The sequence below is a fragment of the Anastrepha ludens genome, chromosome 5 (genome assembly GCF_028408465.1).
Source record: "Anastrepha ludens isolate Willacy chromosome 5, idAnaLude1.1, whole genome shotgun sequence".
NCBI lineage: Eukaryota > Metazoa > Arthropoda > Insecta > Diptera > Tephritidae > Anastrepha > Anastrepha ludens.
Window position 1 is genome coordinate 59,541,798 of NC_071501.1, and position 19,438 is coordinate 59,561,235.

General features: G+C 35.1%; 2 protein-coding genes across 5 annotated transcripts; one reads left to right on the top strand and one right to left on the bottom strand.

The window, feature by feature from the left end:
* Positions 1-2,106: 2,106 nt before the first annotated feature.
* On the top strand, positions 2,107-11,209 carry LOC128862904 (reticulon-4-interacting protein 1 homolog, mitochondrial). Of its 3 annotated transcripts, none has more exons than XR_008454560.1 (6): positions 2,107-2,462; positions 2,521-2,732; positions 2,786-3,391; positions 3,451-3,612; positions 10,351-10,513; positions 10,625-11,209. XR_008454560.1 is itself a non-coding variant. In XM_054101718.1 (4 exons), the coding sequence occupies exons 1-4, from the start codon at positions 2,180-2,182 to the stop codon at positions 3,556-3,558; spliced, it is 1,212 nt and encodes a 403-aa protein (XP_053957693.1). In that variant the 5' UTR covers positions 2,108-2,179; the 3' UTR covers positions 3,559-6,889. The 3 variants fall into 3 exon arrangements, 1 of the variants encoding a protein (XP_053957693.1); XR_008454559.1 differs by having other exon boundaries at positions 2,108-2,462; positions 2,518-2,732; positions 10,625-11,208; XM_054101718.1 differs by lacking the exons at positions 10,351-10,513; positions 10,625-11,209 and having other exon boundaries at positions 2,108-2,462; positions 2,518-2,732; positions 3,451-6,889.
* On the bottom strand, positions 11,132-11,944 carry LOC128862905 (uncharacterized). Of its 2 annotated transcripts, none has more exons than XM_054101720.1 (3): positions 11,861-11,944; positions 11,478-11,785; positions 11,132-11,397 (listed from the first exon to the last, which is right to left on the bottom strand). In XM_054101720.1, exons 1-3 carry the CDS (start codon positions 11,925-11,927, stop codon positions 11,194-11,196), a joined length of 579 nt encoding a protein of 192 aa, XP_053957695.1. In that variant the 5' UTR covers positions 11,928-11,944; the 3' UTR covers positions 11,132-11,193. The 2 variants fall into 2 exon arrangements, with proteins under 2 accessions (XP_053957695.1, XP_053957694.1); XM_054101719.1 differs by having other exon boundaries at positions 11,472-11,785.
* Positions 11,945-19,438: the final 7,494 nt, after the last annotated feature.

Consider the following 19,438-nt stretch of genomic DNA (forward strand, 5'->3'; position numbering starts at 1 on the left):
TTTGGTACTCACGACTTTCGCCCTGCATAATATTAACAAAATTAGTATATATTTATTATTTGGTTACTATAAAACCATAAATAATCGCAAACAACTTACACTTTAACAAGTTTTCCCACTATACGCTACACGATCGAAAGCAAAATTGCATTCGACTCTAAATTCGGTAAACAACGAAAATTTCGATAGGGTTGCACCGCTCATAATACCAAATTGACTTTCGATCTTCGACAACCAGCGAATATCGAAGATCGAATACAACTCATAATAGGGGCCATCGTTTACGGATTTCCTTTAACCTTTTATTATTAGCAGCTAATTGCACAATTAAATTAACTATTCGTTCTCCTTGGCTTTTCTTCATAACGTTAATAATAATTAAACAAACCAAAAACACATATATTCCACCAAACCACTCTCCAAAACAGTATTGACAGCTGATTGCCAGGTAATCTGCCATATGTAAACGGGTGGATTAATTTTGAGGATTTCTTGGTAATTAATGCATATGTAAACTTACTTTAACTCCCAATCCGTAACTAAAAAGCCAGATTATCCTTATAAAATTTCTCTCCCGAAATCCGAGAACATGAAATAATAATACGTTGACATATAAGTAGATGATCCACTTTTTCGCGCTTAACGAAAAATCCATAATTAAAAAGCGCGATTTCCCATACAAAATTTCTCCCAAAATCTGAGATTATAAAATAACATACAGATTTCCTCCAACTGTTTATTATTAGCAGCCAATTGCGCAATTAAATAAGCTATTTCTTTTTTTTGTATTTTCTTCAGATGTTTAAAGGAACCAAAAACACCGAAATATTCCACCAAAATAATTTCTAAGAAGAAATTCCTCTCAAAGCAATACTGACAGCTGATTGTCAATTTTGCAGGTAAATGGGTTTTTAATTGTCAATTTTTGTATGTGAACGGGTAGATTAATTTGGTGGATTTATAGGTAATTAATGCATATGTGAACGTATTATAACTATTTAAAGTTATAAAGTTATTTATAAATTGTTAAGAGTCAAAAAACAAAAATTTCTAAAATTATGCATACCTGCACAGAGTAGGTAGATGACTGTTCGTTCATCTGTCTGTCCGTGCGACCGATAACTGTGGCAAAATTTAGTATACTTCATTGAAATTTGATACTCATATTATTTTTCGTCCACTGTAGTTTTGTATAAAAAATGGACGAAATCAATGTAAAACCGAGTCTGCCTCCGGTATAACAATAATTAATAAACAGAAATAAAAAAACTTGATAACTCCTTTATAAGTGAGTCAAAATTATTAAAATTTGGTGGAAATCATGAACTTAGAAAAAACTTCGACGCAAGTAAAATTTGAAAAAAGGTGGTTGTCATGCGCAATTTTGGGTAGATTTAAACCCATTTAGCAACTTAATAAAACTCGCCTAAACTTGGAGGATCCGCAATTCATTTAAATCCGACTTAATTGTTATTGAAATCGGATAAATAGAATAAAATCTCGTCCTGGTTAAATTTGCGTCCAGTCCTCTGATATTACAAACTATAACTCTCATCATCTATGAGTTTCTTTAATTCCAAAAATTAACAGCAATTGCAAATTAAGTTTTAGTAAAATGTGCGCGGGCCTGAATTTGTGGGCCTTCCGTAATGAGTCCTTTTCGACCGTCGCCGCATATATTGCTTTTTATTGAGAAATATCTGAATTCTTAGTCAAGTTTTAGATTTTTGATACGACTTTCTTTGAAATTTAATTGCTTTTTTTATGCAACCTATTACATAAAAGAACGTTTTGGAATCAGGTGATCTCGGCTGTGGACATTTTTTGATAACCAGCTGAGAGTGTTTGTACTTATGGATATGTACAATGTCCGTGTGTACATGTAGATATGAAATGCATTGTTGTAATGATCTGTTGATAGAACCATTGAAAGTTTACCACTTAAGGACTAGATTTAGTCCATTTTGAAAACTATAACCACACAGAAATCGTTCAGTGTTCTTTTATGAGAAAAAATTTTGTCACTTGAAAGAACGCGTCTAAACGCAGTTGTTTCGAGTTTTGGTGCTTTATTAAAATTCAAAAGCTGGCAGCACTGTATGTCGCCAATGTAAGAATCTATCTATGTTATCAATGCTATGGATAGAAGTACGCATTGGGTCTCACATTGTAATTCGAAATGTGGTTCAGAAATCTAAATCATTTGGAACGCAGTTACTTTTCTTCAGTACGCTACTGCGCTACAAATAATTCCAAATCCTTCAAATCAACTGCTGAAAGTAAAAATCACTCATGTCTTGATGGAAAATTAAAAATGGTTGGCTGGCAAATACACAATTATGGTCATACTGAAGAACTGCAGTACGCGAAGGGTCTAAGGATGCCGCAGATCCAAAGTTCTTCTGACTGTTTGGTTCGCGTTCACGCTACGACAGTTAATCCTATTGATGTTGCAATGTTGGGTAAATATCAACAAATTGTACCAATTTTTCAAAACCAAATTTCTTACATAAACAGAAGGGTATGGATCGAAAATGTTCAACATGTTGCGATGTAAATTTTCAAGTGCGATAGAATTTCCTTTAATCCTGGGCCGTGAATTTTGTGGCGAAGTTATACAATGTGGAATGGGAGCCAAAAATGGAGTTCGAGTGGGTGAGCGAGTATGGGGTGTGGTTCCTCTGCAATTAAATGGATCACATGCCCAATACGTTGTTGTACCGGATTATTGCGTAAATTGAAAGAATTTTTAAATATTTTTATACAAATATAAATCGATTTTTAGTTATCAGCAGCTCCCAAAGGTTTATCTAATGAACAAGCAGCATCTGTTCTCTATGGCGGACTGACCGCATGGTCTGGGCTTTACGTTACTGGTCGCTTAGGCGGCATTTGTGGTGCAATATCCAGTACAGGCGGCGGTGCAAATAAACGAGTTTTGGTGATGGGTGGCTCTGGTAGTGTAGGGTCATTGACAATACAAATATTAAAATCACAAAAGGCTACTATATTTGCAACTTGCAGTGAAGATGCAATTGAACTAGTAAAAAATCTAGGTGCAGATTATGTTGTAAACTATAAAAATGCCACAGAGTTCGATGCGTTGAGCAGCTATGCACCCTTCGATATTGTCTTGGACTGCGCGGGTCAAGGAATAGAGCAGGCTAATAAAATTCGTTTCCCGTTTCGTCAATATATAACATTTTCACCCCCTTTTGTACGAAACTTGGACAATTTGGGCTTTGGTTTGGGAATGATAAAAAATGTTACCGATATGGTCGAAACAAATACAAAGGCTATATATTCAAATGGTGGGCTATTGAAATGGGGCTTCTTTACGCCAGCTCCGCAAGGAATTGAACTGCTTTCGCAATTGGTAGAGAAGAAACAGGTAAGTGGAATTTTTTGACCGTTTTGATTAAATATTTCATACAAGTGTGTCCATTTCAGCTGTTGCCGCTCATTGATAGTTCGTTTACTTTTGAACAGTTGCCGGACGCTTTTGATAAGATGCAACGAGGGCATTTGCGTGGCAAACTTGTAATAACTGTGCCTTAATTAACATTTATAATGAGCAAAGTTTTATATCGAAGTCTAGCTTTTAAAAGGCAGGTATGTATACGATACAAATTTTCCCACAGTGTTCCGTTCTGCGTACCCCAATGAGTTCTCCCCTCTCCAAATATAGCTGAAACTTTTAATTTTCGAGTTCTTTGAAGTTAGTTTTTTTTAATTTGTTAACCACAAAACGGCTTTTCCGTATGAAAATGAGTACTGATCTCTATTGTTTTACTTTCACACACACTTTATATAATTTAAAGCAGTTAGTACCTTTTTTACTTTAATTATTATTTATAAAATCTTAATAAAATAATTAATTTGTACTCCGCAATGGAAAAAAGTTGTTCGAATTCGCCAAACACAATTATGAAAATGAAAATGCTACGACAGATAATGGAAACAGACAAGGTGTAATAATTTATATTTGGCGGCTGTCGTAGCCGGATGGGTTGGTGCGTGACTACCATTCGGAATTCACAGAGAGAACGTAGGTTCGAATCTCGGCGAAACACCAAAATTAAGAAAAACATTTTTCTAATAGCGGTCGCCCCTCGGCAGGCAATGGCAAACCTCCGAGTGTATTTCGTCCATGAAAAAGCTCTTCATAAAAAATATCTGGCGTTAGGGGTCGGCTTAAAACTATAGGTCGCTCCATTTGTAGAACAACATCAAGACGCACACCACAAATAGGAGAAGGAGCTCGGCCAAACACCCAAAAAGGGTGTAACGTGCCATTATATATATATTATAATTTATATTTAATCGTTTCGATTAATTTTTCAAATATATCTTCAATTGATTGCTAATTAATATGGCTAATTATTTGGCAATTTAGTATATATATTACTTCAGCGTCGTTTAGCTTCTCTGCATTTAAGTATCTTTGTCTGATTTCCTTCAGTACAGGGCACCTTCCTAAGAAGTGATACATGTCTTCTTCTTCGTTTGAGTTGCATAGTGTGCAAATTTTTACGGCGTTTCCATAAGCTATTGCATTCAGTTTTAACAAACCACATCTTGCTTTAAATATTGTTGTTAAGTCAGTTAACCGCATATCTTCTCTAAAGTATGATTCTCCTTTTGAGTGATCTAAGTGTTTATATATTCGTGTGGTGATTGATAGTGCTTTTTGTTTTGCCGTGTTTAAATTTTAATTAATAAAAGCTGGGTACAGCGATCTTGCCAGCCCGTATCAGTTATGTTTTATTCAAGCTTTAGGCCAAACTCCATATCTAAGTCATTGAGTTTTTTGAGCCAAAACACGTTTGTTCGTAATTTGCACTGTGTAACTTTGTGCGGGAGTCTACTGCTGTTGTAATTATAGATAGTTTTCCAAATGTATTTCATATGTAATATAGTTCTAACGAATATAAGTAGCTATGTTCTACGTTAGTTTCTAGCGTTATTGCATAATTCGGGGTGAAGTCAGGTGATTTGAAAATTCTTTTAATAAAATAACGCTGAAGTTTATTTACTTCTTCGAACAGCGTATAACCCCATATTTGAGCGGCATATGCTTGTATGGCTCTGCACACAGCCTGAAACAGCTTCCATTTAGCTTTGTATGAGATGTATGGCTTAGCTAAGAAATTGTTCCATGTACTATTAATGCTAGCTTTTGCTGAATTAGCAAACGCCATTTTGGATGTGAGAATGACACCAAGATATTTATATTCTGCTACCACTTTTATTTCCTCAATTTGTACCACCATTTTTCTGCCTTGGCTAGTTGGCCACCTTTTCTAAAGACCATCATCTCAGATTTCATTAAATTTACTTCCATGTTCCATTCAGCGCAATATCTTTCTAGTTTTTTAATCATAGATTTGCGAGACATTATGATAATCAGCTAAGAGACAAATATTATCAGGCGTACATTTATTCCATCAATCAGTAGACCACCTTTCAAACAGTCATGTAGATCATTCAGGTATAATGTGAAGAGCAAAGGTGATAACGGACAACCTTGTTTCACCCCTGTACCGGTTTCAAAGTAATCTGATACTTCCCTTCCTGTCCAAACTGCTGTTTTCGTATTCGAATATATATTTTCAATCAGATTTGTTATTTTGTTGGATAATCCTATCTGTCGAAGTTTGTAAATTAATGGCCTCCTGGGTACCCTGTCGAAAGCCACTTTGAAATCCACAAAGTATGCATAAACTTTTTTGTTTTCGTTAAACTTTAAATGTACTATAGATGCAAGATTTTATATGTTATCCACCGTTGAGAAGTTTTTTCTAAAGCCGGCTTGAAATTCAGTGAGCATGTTAATGTTTTCTATCCAGTTTGTAAGTCTTTCATTAATCAATCCCATTAAAACTTTTGCAATACAGTTCATAAAGGATATTTTCCTATAGTTACTTGCTATATTTGCATTTCCTTTTTTTAATATTGGGGAAATATTGTTTTAAATAATGCTTCGTCGATTCTTCCGGTCTCGAAGATGATGCTGAATACTTTCGTTAGCTCCAAGATAAATTCTGTTGAGGCAGCCTTTAGTAGCTCATAAGGGCATTCCCATGGCAGCCGGTTCTACGTTACCGGAATGACTCGGGTTTTTCCCGACCAAGGGCTGCCGCCTCAGTGAACAGCCCTGTCTAGTGAACAGCATATCACCCCACCCCTTACGTCACAGGAGCAACTCCTTGCAGCAACCTTGCTCCAAATGCTTCTCCTCAGGGCTGGAATTGAATCCAACCCTGGGCCAGAAGTATTCTATTGCTGCGTCTGCCATAAACGGCTCCATCCGACTTCCACCTCGGTTAGGTGCAACAAGTGCAACGGGTGGAGCCATCTTAAGACCTGTTCAGGCCTTAAGACCCATAGGGAGTGGTCCACACGGTATGTGGCCTCGTGTTGCTCCCGCCAGCAGGCGTTCAATGCCTCCACGATCGTCGTAATACCTACATCAATTTTTACCCGATTGGCCACACCAACGTAGCGCATCGGCATTTACTCACTGGAGGTTCCCCTGCTTCCAGTCTTTTCTGCTCCAGATTAGAATCAGCGGAGCATTTCCTCAATGAATGTTTAATTTTGGAGAGATTAAGGAAAAAACACTTTGGCTTTGCGAACCCAGCGGCTACTCTAAAATATGTAACATCGCAAAACAATTTATATATATATAATTTCATCCAAGAAAGCAATTTAAGTATATGAAATTTTGTAATAATGTATGTAATGTATAATTTTAGTTCTAATTATCTTTATACTTCACGTACTTCATATGTATCTATAATACTACTTAACATTAAACTAAAGAGTCGATGGCCTAAGCTGCTTGTACTCTATTTCTTTAGTATACTTTGTACTTCTGTATTTTATACTATGTTTAATAAATAATAATAATAATAATAATAATATTTAATAAATAATAATTTTTGCCCAAATCTATTATTTTATTTCAATATTATCAAAAATAAATAAGAAATGCTAAATAAATAACAATTCAATATCTACAATTGTAAGTAGAACTCGACAGTGAAAAAGCGCATTTTTATCCATCTGCAGGAGATTGGTTAAATTTGTTTATTTATCTCTTACCTGATTAGTACTTTGATGACTATCCATTATTTTTTAAAGCTGCTTGACATCTGCGAGGTAAACTTTCTATTCCACGCTTCCTGTACTCTTTACCAAAGTTCATTGGCATTTAAAGTTGTTTTACTCAACCTTAACCCCAAAGTCGTCCCACAGATTTTCAATGAGGTTACGGTCGGGGCTTTGTGCTGGGCATAATAGACTTCAATTTTGTCTTTTGATAGCAATTTTGCGCTCTTTTTGCTGTATGTAGGGAATATGGCTCCATCGTATTTTTGAGAATATCAAGATAAGCAAACTTATCCATATTGCCATTTATTCTCACTATTGGGCCTACCCCATTCCAAGAAAATGATCCCCAAACTTTCAAGTTACCTCCACCGTGATTTGAGGTCTTTGAGAAACTCCCGGCGATCCAACTCTTGGCTTTTTTCATGATGAACATTTTACTATTAGTTTCGTTCGTAAAACGTATATTCCAGAATTTAACGTTTTGTTTCTTTTACGCAAATTTTTGTTTGTATTAATACATTTGATGAAATTGTATACCATTTTACATGAACAACTCATTATTTCTGCAATTTTTCTTTTGTTTTGTGCCTTTTTGTAAAGGTCCCAAATAATGTTCTTCCTTTCAATTGAGCAGTAAGTTCCTATTCCCATTTTTCTGCTCAATAAATATTTTAAAGAAAACTATTATATTTGCCATTAACAACAAACAAGAATTGATTAGCTTTAATCATCTTAACTAATGATTGAAATATATATAACTTCGCTATTTCGTTGTCCAAAGCAATAATATACCTTTCGAGTAAAACGTGGCATACAGAAACCTTACAAAAGACAACGGGGCTTAATGTCCGATATTAGAAAGATGTGATTTACAGCATAACATTGGCATAAAAATATGTACGAGTATCATATAAGAAATTATCGTCTAAGAAATAACAATTCTTATAGAGGACACTATAAATGCGTAATTTCTTTGTTCATAGCTGTATACTATCTGTACATATGGTACGCAAATTCTACCAAAAAAATATTGAAATCTGACATAATCCATGCGCAAACAATATCTATATCCATGATTCAATAATAAAAGGTTTGCTCAGTAAGCAGCTTTCTCATTCCCTCTTGACAAATCGGCTCCCTTAGCAAGACACTGGGTTGCTTGCTCTAGAAACTTTGACTAAAAGTGGAGGAAAAGTAAAATTTGTATATTAGAAAAAACATTTCATTTTAAAAATGGACTGCTTACGAGCAACAACTCGCTCAAGAGTTTTCATCGGTATGTTCAGGACTATGATAGTATGACATGGAATACATACGGCTTAAGTCAGGACATGATAGAGTATTTGACGCAATCCGAGATCGAGATGGAGAATTTACAAAGCTTTATTTCTTATGATGTGGTGATTTAAACGGAACTCATGTTTTGCAAAGAGCTAACGTTTGCTAAAGAGTTACAGCAGGGAGAATTATTGAATAGTCCCGACGCAGTCGATTACATTGCAGACCTCATTATAAAAAAGATGGCAGAACTTGTTTCCAATGAGCCCACCTTCCTATGGATGGATGAAGTGTCCAAAGGAGGCTTAGAAAAGCACAGTACCAGTATGAAAGAGCTTCTCATAAAAAACCATCTACCGGAATCGGCTTAAAACTGTAGGGCCTTCCAATTGTGGAACGCGCTCTACAAATAGGAGGACGATCTCGGCGAAACACCTAACAGAATTGTACGTGCCAATTCTTTATTTATTTTTAACAAAATAGTTTCATATTAGCGAAACTTCGTGATTGGTTTTAAATTTAAAAATTAATTCACAAAATAAAATCTTGGATTATGTGAAATAATTTCTTGTTTTAATATTAAACTTGGCAATTTCCGCTAATCACTTCTATCTATACCATTATTTACATTCAAATATTAATTAAAATTTATTTTTTAAACCGTTCGCAGTTTCTTTCCATTTAAATAACAAAATACTATTTTGCTACCATTTTTACCAAAAAGGATTTAATTTGTTCCACTTTATTCACATTTTTAAATACAACCTTTTGTAAGGGAGTGTCAAAAATCGAATGTCACTAGTGAGCAAACCTTTAATAATTGAATCATGATCTATATCTATATATTAATATGGAGAGCAAAATTTTGTCGTACTTTTTTTTGGTATTTATAGTCAGAGAAAAAAGTTGAAACATATATAGGGTTTTTCAGTAAGAGCGCTTCAACTTTTGAACTTTTTTGAATAAAACACAAACGGTTTGACTTTTTTAACTAATTTTTTTTTTTATTATCGCGTTTGAACATATACATTTAAGTATGAAATTCGATTTCTTTTGCATGACCACCGCGTGCACGTTTTACGAAGCCCAATCGTTGAACCCAATTTTCGACCACCCTTTTGCATAAATCGGCCGAAATTCCAGCAATTTCGCGTTCAATATTGGCTCTGAGCTCACAAATCGTCGCCGGCTTGTTACTGTAGACCAATGACTTCACATAACCTCAAAACGGGACGACTTGTTAAATGGACCGTAAAATGGCCGTAATGCTCTTAAAGTAGCAGCAACAGAACGATTATTTTTACAAATGACAAGCGAAAAATAAAAAATATTGCGTCGTTCGCCCTCCCTATCGGAAAAAAGTTGAAGTGCACCTGTTGAACAACCCTATATATTGTGAATCAATACTATTATAAATTTGTTTCAGAAATTATGATGGTCATGGATTATTTAATGATTGTTTTTTATTATGCTTTTTCAAACAAAATCAATTTTACTACATCTATTCACATATGTATATCATGTAAAAAGTTTCAACATAAGCTATTCATTTATATGTGTTTCAACTTTTTTCTATGTCTATAAATACTAAAAAAAGGTATGACTAAATTTTGCTCTCCGTATTTATATAACGTCGAATAACGTCGAAATTTCGACCTATGGGCGATCCTAGTATACAATTAGAATTTATATTTCTGTCTGTCCGCCTGTATCTGTAACTCAAGTGAAATTTGTGATGTCCCTCCGAGAATCATAGTATAGTATATAGTAAGTACAACTTCCCATTTAAATAGGACCAACTCCACCATGATATCGGTCGACCACCTTCTATATAACGGTGATTTCTAAAGTTATCAATAATACGACACATCTGTATCTAAAGAACTAATGAAAATATGATAAAATTTAGCATAAGTAACGGCACGGAAAAGAATTTGATTTCATCCTTCTTTTTAGTTACTTTTGACGTATTTCAACTTCTCCTGGCGTCTTTTTTCGGTTGTGATTTGGCAAAGTTTGCTGAGCAATATAAAAATGTGGAAGTCAAGGAAGATGAAGAAGAAAGATTGTGTTTGAGAAGAAAATAGTGACATCCGTTTTTACATATGTATGTATGCATGTAAGTACAACCAGCTTTATGCAGTATCCTTATACGATTTCTAGATACATCATTTTGTATACCAAATTGCACTTACATATGTATTGATGATTTTGATTTTCTTTTTCGTAGATTTGGCCTGATATGAAAATGGCGGAAAACCCAGGCAGCAGCGGACAACTGCCATCAAATGAAGCAGAGTAGAACATCGGATTTCCCAAATAAAGAAATTAATAAATATTATATATAAGTATGTTTATGAATTCGTAGGTATATATGGTAATTCGAAGGGTAACTGGGAAGTTATTTACGAATGAGAAAGGGAATCGAGAACGGGCTTTTTAAAGAAGTATCGAAATAGCGCTAGCTCGGAGGAGTCCGAAACTCATATTTAGAAAATTCAAAACAATATATTTTTCTATAAATCCAAAATGATGTTACCTATTTAATACTGCAACAGCGAAATCGTTCGAAAGAACTAAATACGTATGCAAGTTAAATAAAGCCCAAAACTTGTTTACTTAAAGGCAAGTTGTATCTTGTATTTTTTTAGTATAAAGTAACTTACATAAAGTGTGTTGAACAACCGTATTTTCTTAAGAATTTCAGAGCGCAGAATCAAAAAATAACAATAGCACGTTCAATTTACATACGTATATTTTTATACCAAAACTAACAACAGCAATTTCGACAAATGTAATCTAGCGCCTTCTGGATACTCGTCTCCTATAACCACTACGGCCACGCTTGCGACCTCGTCTGGATCTGCCACGTGAGTATTTTCGCGCACCGAGAGCTTTTCGGGCATAACTGCGTCCTCGAATATTTCTAGGGCGCATTGGTGGCCTAATCATAAAGTCAGGATACCCTCCATGTGTTTTTAAGTTATTTGGCCCCTTACGATTCTAAAGTGAATTCAATAAATTTATCATTTTATGTATTACATACAAATAAATAAATAAAAAAAAATATATGCTACATTTACTACTGGCGTCTTCGAAGGTGCAACTATATTTCTCTCTGTGGTGTTTTGAGCTACCGGACTCCTAGTTCCAAATGCTGGTTTTTGAACATGCTGGTTCGCGGCAGTTGGAGCATTTTTCGTGTTTTTCACTGAGCTTTCACGAAAATTAAAAGGCATACGTATAGTTTCATTGGTCACAGTAATAATGCCTAGAGATTGGCCCACAGTTAGAGCACGTTGCAATGCTTTTCGCACATTTCCATAACTTGTATTATTATCTGCAATTAGCTGTTCCTCGATTTCTTTGCAGATATGTTCGAAAGTATCACCTGCAATATGTAAATGTACATACATATATCCAAAATTAAATCCAAGTCCAGTAACAAAATACGCAAAAACATTACAGAGCTCTGGCTTGCGGCTGAGCGTCTCCAGAATGTAAGGTAATAAAGTTGAGTCTGGGTCCTCCATTAAAAATTTTGCAAAAAATATATAAGTAAATAAAAATCAAATTCGGAACAAACCTTTTCGGTAGAAAAAATAATTCGAAAAACAATAAATAATTTTGATTGGTAAATCTTGGAAAATGAAAATAATTTAATTGTCTTGCAGTGTTTTTTTAAGGTATTATTTAAGTGGATGTTTTTCTTTACTTGGATCGTTCTCTTACTTCTGTGGGCGATATTATAATAGTTCCGGGCTGTCAACGGGAATGCGTAATAAACCCTTCAAAAAGTTTTCGCCGAATACCCTCAACAATTATCATAACAACACATGCACCAAGGCGAATCTATTTACGATGATAGCAGTAGTCCAAGAACAAAATTTATATGTTTTTTGTTTCTGGCTTTAGATTGTCAAAGCAAGCTGACTATTTCTAACAAAATCAGTAATGGATTTCAAACGTAATAATAATGATTGCGTTATATTTGGCAGGAAAATCACAACCAGCTATAGTTCGTGAGCTCGAACACCTTAAAGTAAATAAAGTTTTTCTTTATCGCACCATTACTCGTTACAATGATCTTGGTAGCATCGCGAAACGTCATGGAGATTGTCATCAAAAGACTGCAACGTCACGTGAAATTGTTCAAAAATACAAGAAGCGACTTGAGCGAAATCCCCGACGAAGTGTCAATCAAATGGCGAAAGAACTGAAAATAATATTTCACCGTAGCATCCGCCGCATACTGAAAAATGATCTCAATGTCAAGCCTTACAAGATCCATAAGGCGCATGATCTCACACCAAAGCAGCAATTCGTCAGACTTGAGAGAGCAAAGGAGTTGCTTCGCTTGGCCGAAAGCGGTCAATTTCCGAGCGCTCTCCAATCCTTTTCATCGAGCCTGGCGTCGAGGTACATAAATACGAAATATTATCGGGAGTGATAATGAGTGAGAATTACGCGAAGTGTTTTGAGGCAGTATTTTTATGCACGTATTCGAAAGGGCAAAAATTATATTACGCTGCGGCTGCAAAAGTAATTAAAAAATCAAAAAAGTTTGTTGTGATGTGGAATTAGCGGTATAAAGTGTACAAAAATGTTGATGACTTTTCCGAGCGTGGCTTGAAGCGAGTGACGACAAAAAGCAGGATAAAGTGATCGTCCAACTACGCCAAACACGCACAATTCTTGCTAAAAAGGGAATATATATAAGTATCAACACCTTTAAACGACGACTGAAGGAGGCGAACATATCCTACCGGCCCACATCGTCAAACACAGAAAAACACATTGAGAAACAACAAAACAAGAAAATGGTGTCACAGAAATGAACTGGCCTTCCCAGTCTCCAGACGCCAACCCCCTTGTAAATGTGTGGGGAATTATGAAAACGCATCTTGTCGAAAAGATAGTCCACGATTTAAAGCGAACTTGACGCACGAGAAGTCCGCAAAATCTGGCCCTCTTTGTCGACGAGCTACGCAGAAAAGCTTCAAAGCATGCCGAGAAGATGTCAGGCTATACTCGACAACGATGGAGACTACACAGATTTTTGAGTAATTGCGATTCGTAGTTTTGTACATACTTTTATTTTAAATATTAAATATATGTATTTTATACTTCATGAATAATAGCGTTTCCTTTTTTCTGACACAGAGTCTATGTCAAATATTCTAAATTTCATCAAAACCGGAACCGAAATTTAAACAAATCGAAATAAATAAGCATGAAGCGAATGCACTTAGTTGTGACCTAGTTACTATATTTGAATATGATGTGACTGAATTCAAAATAAATAAATCTTTAGTAATAATTCAAAGTAGTATGGAAAAATTTTCTTAATTTTATACATTAAAAGTCACTCAATTGTATAAGTTATGTTATCAATATAAACTATTTTACGTTATTTTATGGATAATGGCAGATGTATGTACATTTGAATGTCTATATTTTGAATATTCGTACTTGGTCATAGACTTTACTTTTAGAAAAAGAAATATTAATATACATACATACGTATTCATCGAATCGAAGCCGAACCGAACATTTTATAGGGTCGAAGTATTAACAAAGCAATAATATTTACAATACGCACAATATTTTATAAGAGCGTACAATTGGTGGCGTATGCCGATGTGTCGATATCGATATCATCGGCCTTAACAAATATCAGCGCGTTCTGCCTTCTCCAAACTGGATAAAGAGGCAAAGCGAATGGGTCTGGTGGTGAACGGAGACAAAACGAAGTACCTCCTGTCTTCAAACAAACAGTCGGGGCACTCGCGTATCGGCACCCACGTCACTGTAGACAGTTATAATTTCGAGGTTGTAAAAGACTTCGTATATTTAGGAACCAGCATTAACACCTATAACAATGTCAGCCTTGAAATCCTACGTAGAATCTCTCTTGCCAACAAGTACTACTTTGGACTAAGTAGGCAACTGAGCAGTAAAGTCCTCTCTCGACGAACAAAACTAACACTCTACAAGACTCTCATCATGCCCGTCCGAACGTATGCCGCGGAAGCTTGGACAATGACAACATCCGATGAAGCGACGCTTGTAGTGTTTGAGAGAAAGATTCTGCGGAAGATTTTTGGACCTTTGTACGTTGGCAACGGCGAATATCGCAGGCGATGGAACGATGAGCTCTATGAGCTTTACGACGACATAGCGCCGTTTAGCACGAGAAAGAAACGACAGGCGCGCTTTGTTAAACTCGGCCAAAATCGCGTAAGCGGTTATCGCGCCATTCAAGTAGAAGAAGAACATATGTATGTTTGCGTTTCCACAAAGGAAAAATTATGACAGCCTTGCGATTGCATCTCACATGATAGAGGAACTGAAATTTTGTCGCCGAGCATAGCTGAAGCTGAAGTTCGGTCGTTATCTAGTAATTTTTTATATGTTTTCCACAGACGAGTCACGCCACGCGAATTGAAAACCATTGATAATATAAGTATATGTAGGTATGTGTACAGTCCACATATTGGCACGCGCACCTTATCAATTCGAAGACATTTCCCATGTCGCTGACATAATTATATCTGAAAACACATAGTAAATATACAATGAAGTATATATGTAAATATGTACGTATGTGTGTGAACAAACACATACTAGGGATGACAATATTAGCGCAAAATATATGTCCCGGGACTTACTTTAGGACATGAAATAAGGAAAAATTGAATAAAATATTTATATAAATTTTTGAAATTGTATTTAAAAGGCCAGTGATTCAGGAATGTATACATACATTACCTATAAGAGGTACTTTGAAAGTAATAATTCATATAAAATACATAACAAGAACAAATATACAAAAAAACATAATTAATGGCCGTAGCCGAATGGGTTGGTGCGTGACTACCTTTCGGAATTCGGAGAGAACGCAGAATCTCCGTGAAACACCAAAATGAAGAAAACGTTTTTTCTTATAGTGGGCGCCCCTCGGCAGGTAATGGCCAATCTCCGAGTGTAATTCTGCCATGAAAAAGCTACTTATAAAAAAAACATTTGACGTTCGGAGTTGGCTTAAAACTGTAGGTCTCTCCATTTATAAAACAACATCAAGACACACATCACAAATAGGAGAAGGAGCTCGGCCAAACATCCAAAAAGGATGTAAGCGCCAATTATATATATAATATATACAAAAGTTATATTAAAAAAAAATATTTATTACTAATACATTTTTTTATTTTAAAATGTGTACTTAAGAACATTATTTAAAATGTGTACTTAAGAACAGCAAAACATTTGAAGCGGAGTCTTTTAATTTTGACTTAAACCTGTTATGTTCATACAGAACATGCAACTTGGAGGTAATGGTCCCTCTCTCTGCCGTTACAAAATATTTCAACTTCTTTTATCAGCGCGTCGGATAAATTATAAATTCTTCGCTTTGAGGAAGTTTCCATGGATTGGTTTGATATTATATTTTACAACTTCTTCAAATTATCTGTTTCGCTTACATTAGTACATTCATTTAAATCTTGTTGACGAAAAAACTCATATTGTAATTTTAGAAGTATAGTTTCAAGCTCAAAGATATGCAGTCCGTCTAATAGAAGCGTGACTGCCACAACTAAGATTTGATTTTAACAAACTGCATTGTATGGGCTTATAATATTTATTATACGCAATATATTCAATAAAATCTATAGTCACCACCATTAGCCATTGGCTTCACATCTTCGAGCGATACTTTGTGATAATTTCTGCGCAAGTTGTGAAGGTAAATGGTTGCAAATCAACCGAATTTGTCTTGATAACTATTTGAATGCCCATATTCGTTATCCTTTGAGTTCTGGCTTAACTATTACTCAAATATTTTCAATACCATATTCTGGCAAAATCCAAGGTTGGCTAGCTCTTCCAAACATCTTCGAAGAGGATAGTAATACAACTTCATGGTAAATTTTATTTATCAAAACTGCATTCAAATTGGAGGTAAACACAAATAAGCCCCAAACATGAAGCTTTACTGGTTGCTTAACAGTTCGCTGAAGTTGTCGATTACGAGTATCACTAGTGCACTAGGACAGACGTATGCAACTAAATATTTGCCAAAAGAAAGATTCATCCGTGAATATTACGTTTGCCCAAACCTGTTTACCTTTTTTTTTACCTTAGCCCATGCAAGTTTTTTCAATGAGTGCGGTTTTTATATGCGCTCTGGAATTTGAGGTCTTCCACACGAAAGCGTCCTCGATCGTATCTTTGGATACATTAACACAACTTTCTTTAGAACTGCTTCAGTTTTACGTAACGATAAGTTCGACTTTGTTACATTCAAATCAATGATCCTCTGATCTTGCTTTGGAGAGGTATTCAATATACATTTATTTATAAAGTCTTCAAATATTTTGCTACAGATGCTCTGAGTATTTTTAAAAATAATGTGAGCTTTCTAAATTTCTCACAAAACTAACAAATTACAGAATGTGTATTGCGAAAAGGATACGGTCATTTAACAACATTAATTTTTTAACGGAACTCTAAGTTTGAATTTTGCCGACCACGCTTCCATTATACAGACAGTAATTAGATCGTTAGAAAAAAGAAAAAACATTTGACATAATCGTTCGACGGTGTTTCATTCTTTCAATTTCTGCAAATTGATGCGATTCTAGGAAATTAAAATGCTTTTATTGTAATAAAATATAGTAATGAAAAAGTTTTTGCTTTCCTTTTCCTTTTTCAAATCGATAATTCAAATTTTTCGGGATCCTGAGATTGGCATCCCTAATACAAATATACATACATATGTATGTACATCTGCATGATATTTTTAAAACATGGTGATAATATTCATAATCATCGCGCATTCAGATGTTTTTAAAGGAAATTTTTATTTACATTTACATACAGTGGCTACAGAAGTACATATTTTGCAAACTCTCTTATATGCACAAATTGTATACGAAATCATTATATTGCTTATTGTTATTAGATCATATTTCGTTCATTTATTTCTCTTTAGCTGAACTGGGGCTACTAGTGTGTATTATGATCAACGCTTCCCTGCCACGTGTACCAATTTCGGTACACGCTAAACTGCATTCGCACGGCAATACTAATTTTTGAATTTAAAATATGTTCGTCTAAAATTTCATATCTCCGAATATTGTTTTATGTGACATAATGATTTTTTTATAATTTAATTAATTTTAATATTTATGATTATGAGAATAATATATATTCTTTCGGAAAAAATAGAAATAATAGAAATATTGCAAAATAGAAATTTATAAAAAAGAGTACAAGCGGCCTAGAAGTGACACCTCCTCATAAACAGCCTGACAACGAACGTGTTAATATTACTTGTATTGTATTTAAATTCATTTCGTTCCTAATTGTGGTACTGTGACAATCGAAAATGCCAAAGAGTAAAAAATTAACTAGAGCCGAGAAAAATTATATCTTCTCAATGAAGAAAAATCTACGATATCTGCCCATTTGTAATATGTTTAGTCGATGTCGCCAAACCATATGTATATATATATATATAATATACACCCTTTTTGGGTGTTTGGCCGATCTACTCCTCCTATTTATGGTTTGCGTCTTGATATTGTTCCACAAACCATAGAAAACGAAATAAAACGATGTAAAGACGCGTTAATTTCGAAAATATGGTATAACACGTGATGTTCGACCAAAGTTGCTGACAGTCAGATAAGGGCGCCAAAAATTATTAAATTAAAAAAAATCGCGACAAACTAAAGACAACACTTCACAGCCAAGTATCCGATGAGACGGTGCGAAGAATACTCAGGAGAACCAATATCCACGATCGCGCAGCACGGAAAAGGCGGATATACATATAGTAAATGACAGTCCAGAGTATTGTTTACAAGTGTGCGGAAGCATTTTGCCGAGAGTAAACGCGAAAAAAGAAAATCATTAATGGATTTCAAAAGTAATAGTATGATTGGAGGGGGTAATCAAAAGACTGCAACGCCACCTGAAATTATTCAAAATGTGAAGAAGAGACTTGAGTTAAATCCCCGACGAAGTGTCAATCAAATGGCGAAATAACTGAAAATACCGTAGCATCCGCATCATACTGAAAAATGATCTCAAAGTCAAGCCTTACAAGGTCCAAAACGGCGCATGATCTCACACCAAAGCAGCAATAAGTCTGACTTGAGAGAAGGAAGGAGTTGCTTCGCTTGGCCGAAAGCGGTCAATTTCCGAACATTGTGTTTTTGGCGAATCATCGATTGAGCAACAGGAGGCAGCACCCGCCACAGGTAATGGTTTGGGCCGCCGTAACTGCAGATGGGCGCTCTCCAATCGTTTTTGTCGAGCCTGACAAAAATTTAGTGGTAAAAGCAAGTATAACATAGTCATACTGCATCATTGGATCGGATGATCATCGTATAATATAGCGCAAGTCATATGAAGAGCTGCAGAAAAAAACACCTTAAATCCAATGCTAAGCACGGCGGAGGTTTTGCCATGGTTTGGTTTAGTTGTATGTATGTCACCAAGGAGGAGGCCAAGGAGTTGGAGAACTACTTTTTATAGATGCAATGCATGAGCATCTCTGTTTGTCCATTCCCAAGGAAAATTTACATTTCAGAGCAGACAAATTTCAACACGATAACGTTCCCAAACATACAGATTATGATGTCGAAATGTGGATACTTTTCAACTCAAAGCACTTACAAACATCTCTAAAAAATCTTTTAGAAAGCCTTTGGTCCTTCATATCTAGAGGATAAATTAATGGAACACAATATTTTTTCAAAAAGTGACCTTAAGTGACCAGTGAAAGAAAACCTACCGAATTCGATCGCAAGTTCACGCTTAGAGGCTGTTCCCAAAAATAATGGTCATAGAAATATTAAATAGGCTGAACCTGTATGTATTTACAATACTACTTGTGAATTGTTTTGCGTATTATTAAGTTTATATGAAGCATAACAATTATTTTTACATTTTGCTAAATTATAGTATTACCTTCAATTTTATAAACTTGTGAAATAATATAGTTATAAAAAAATTATTAAAAAAATACAAAAAT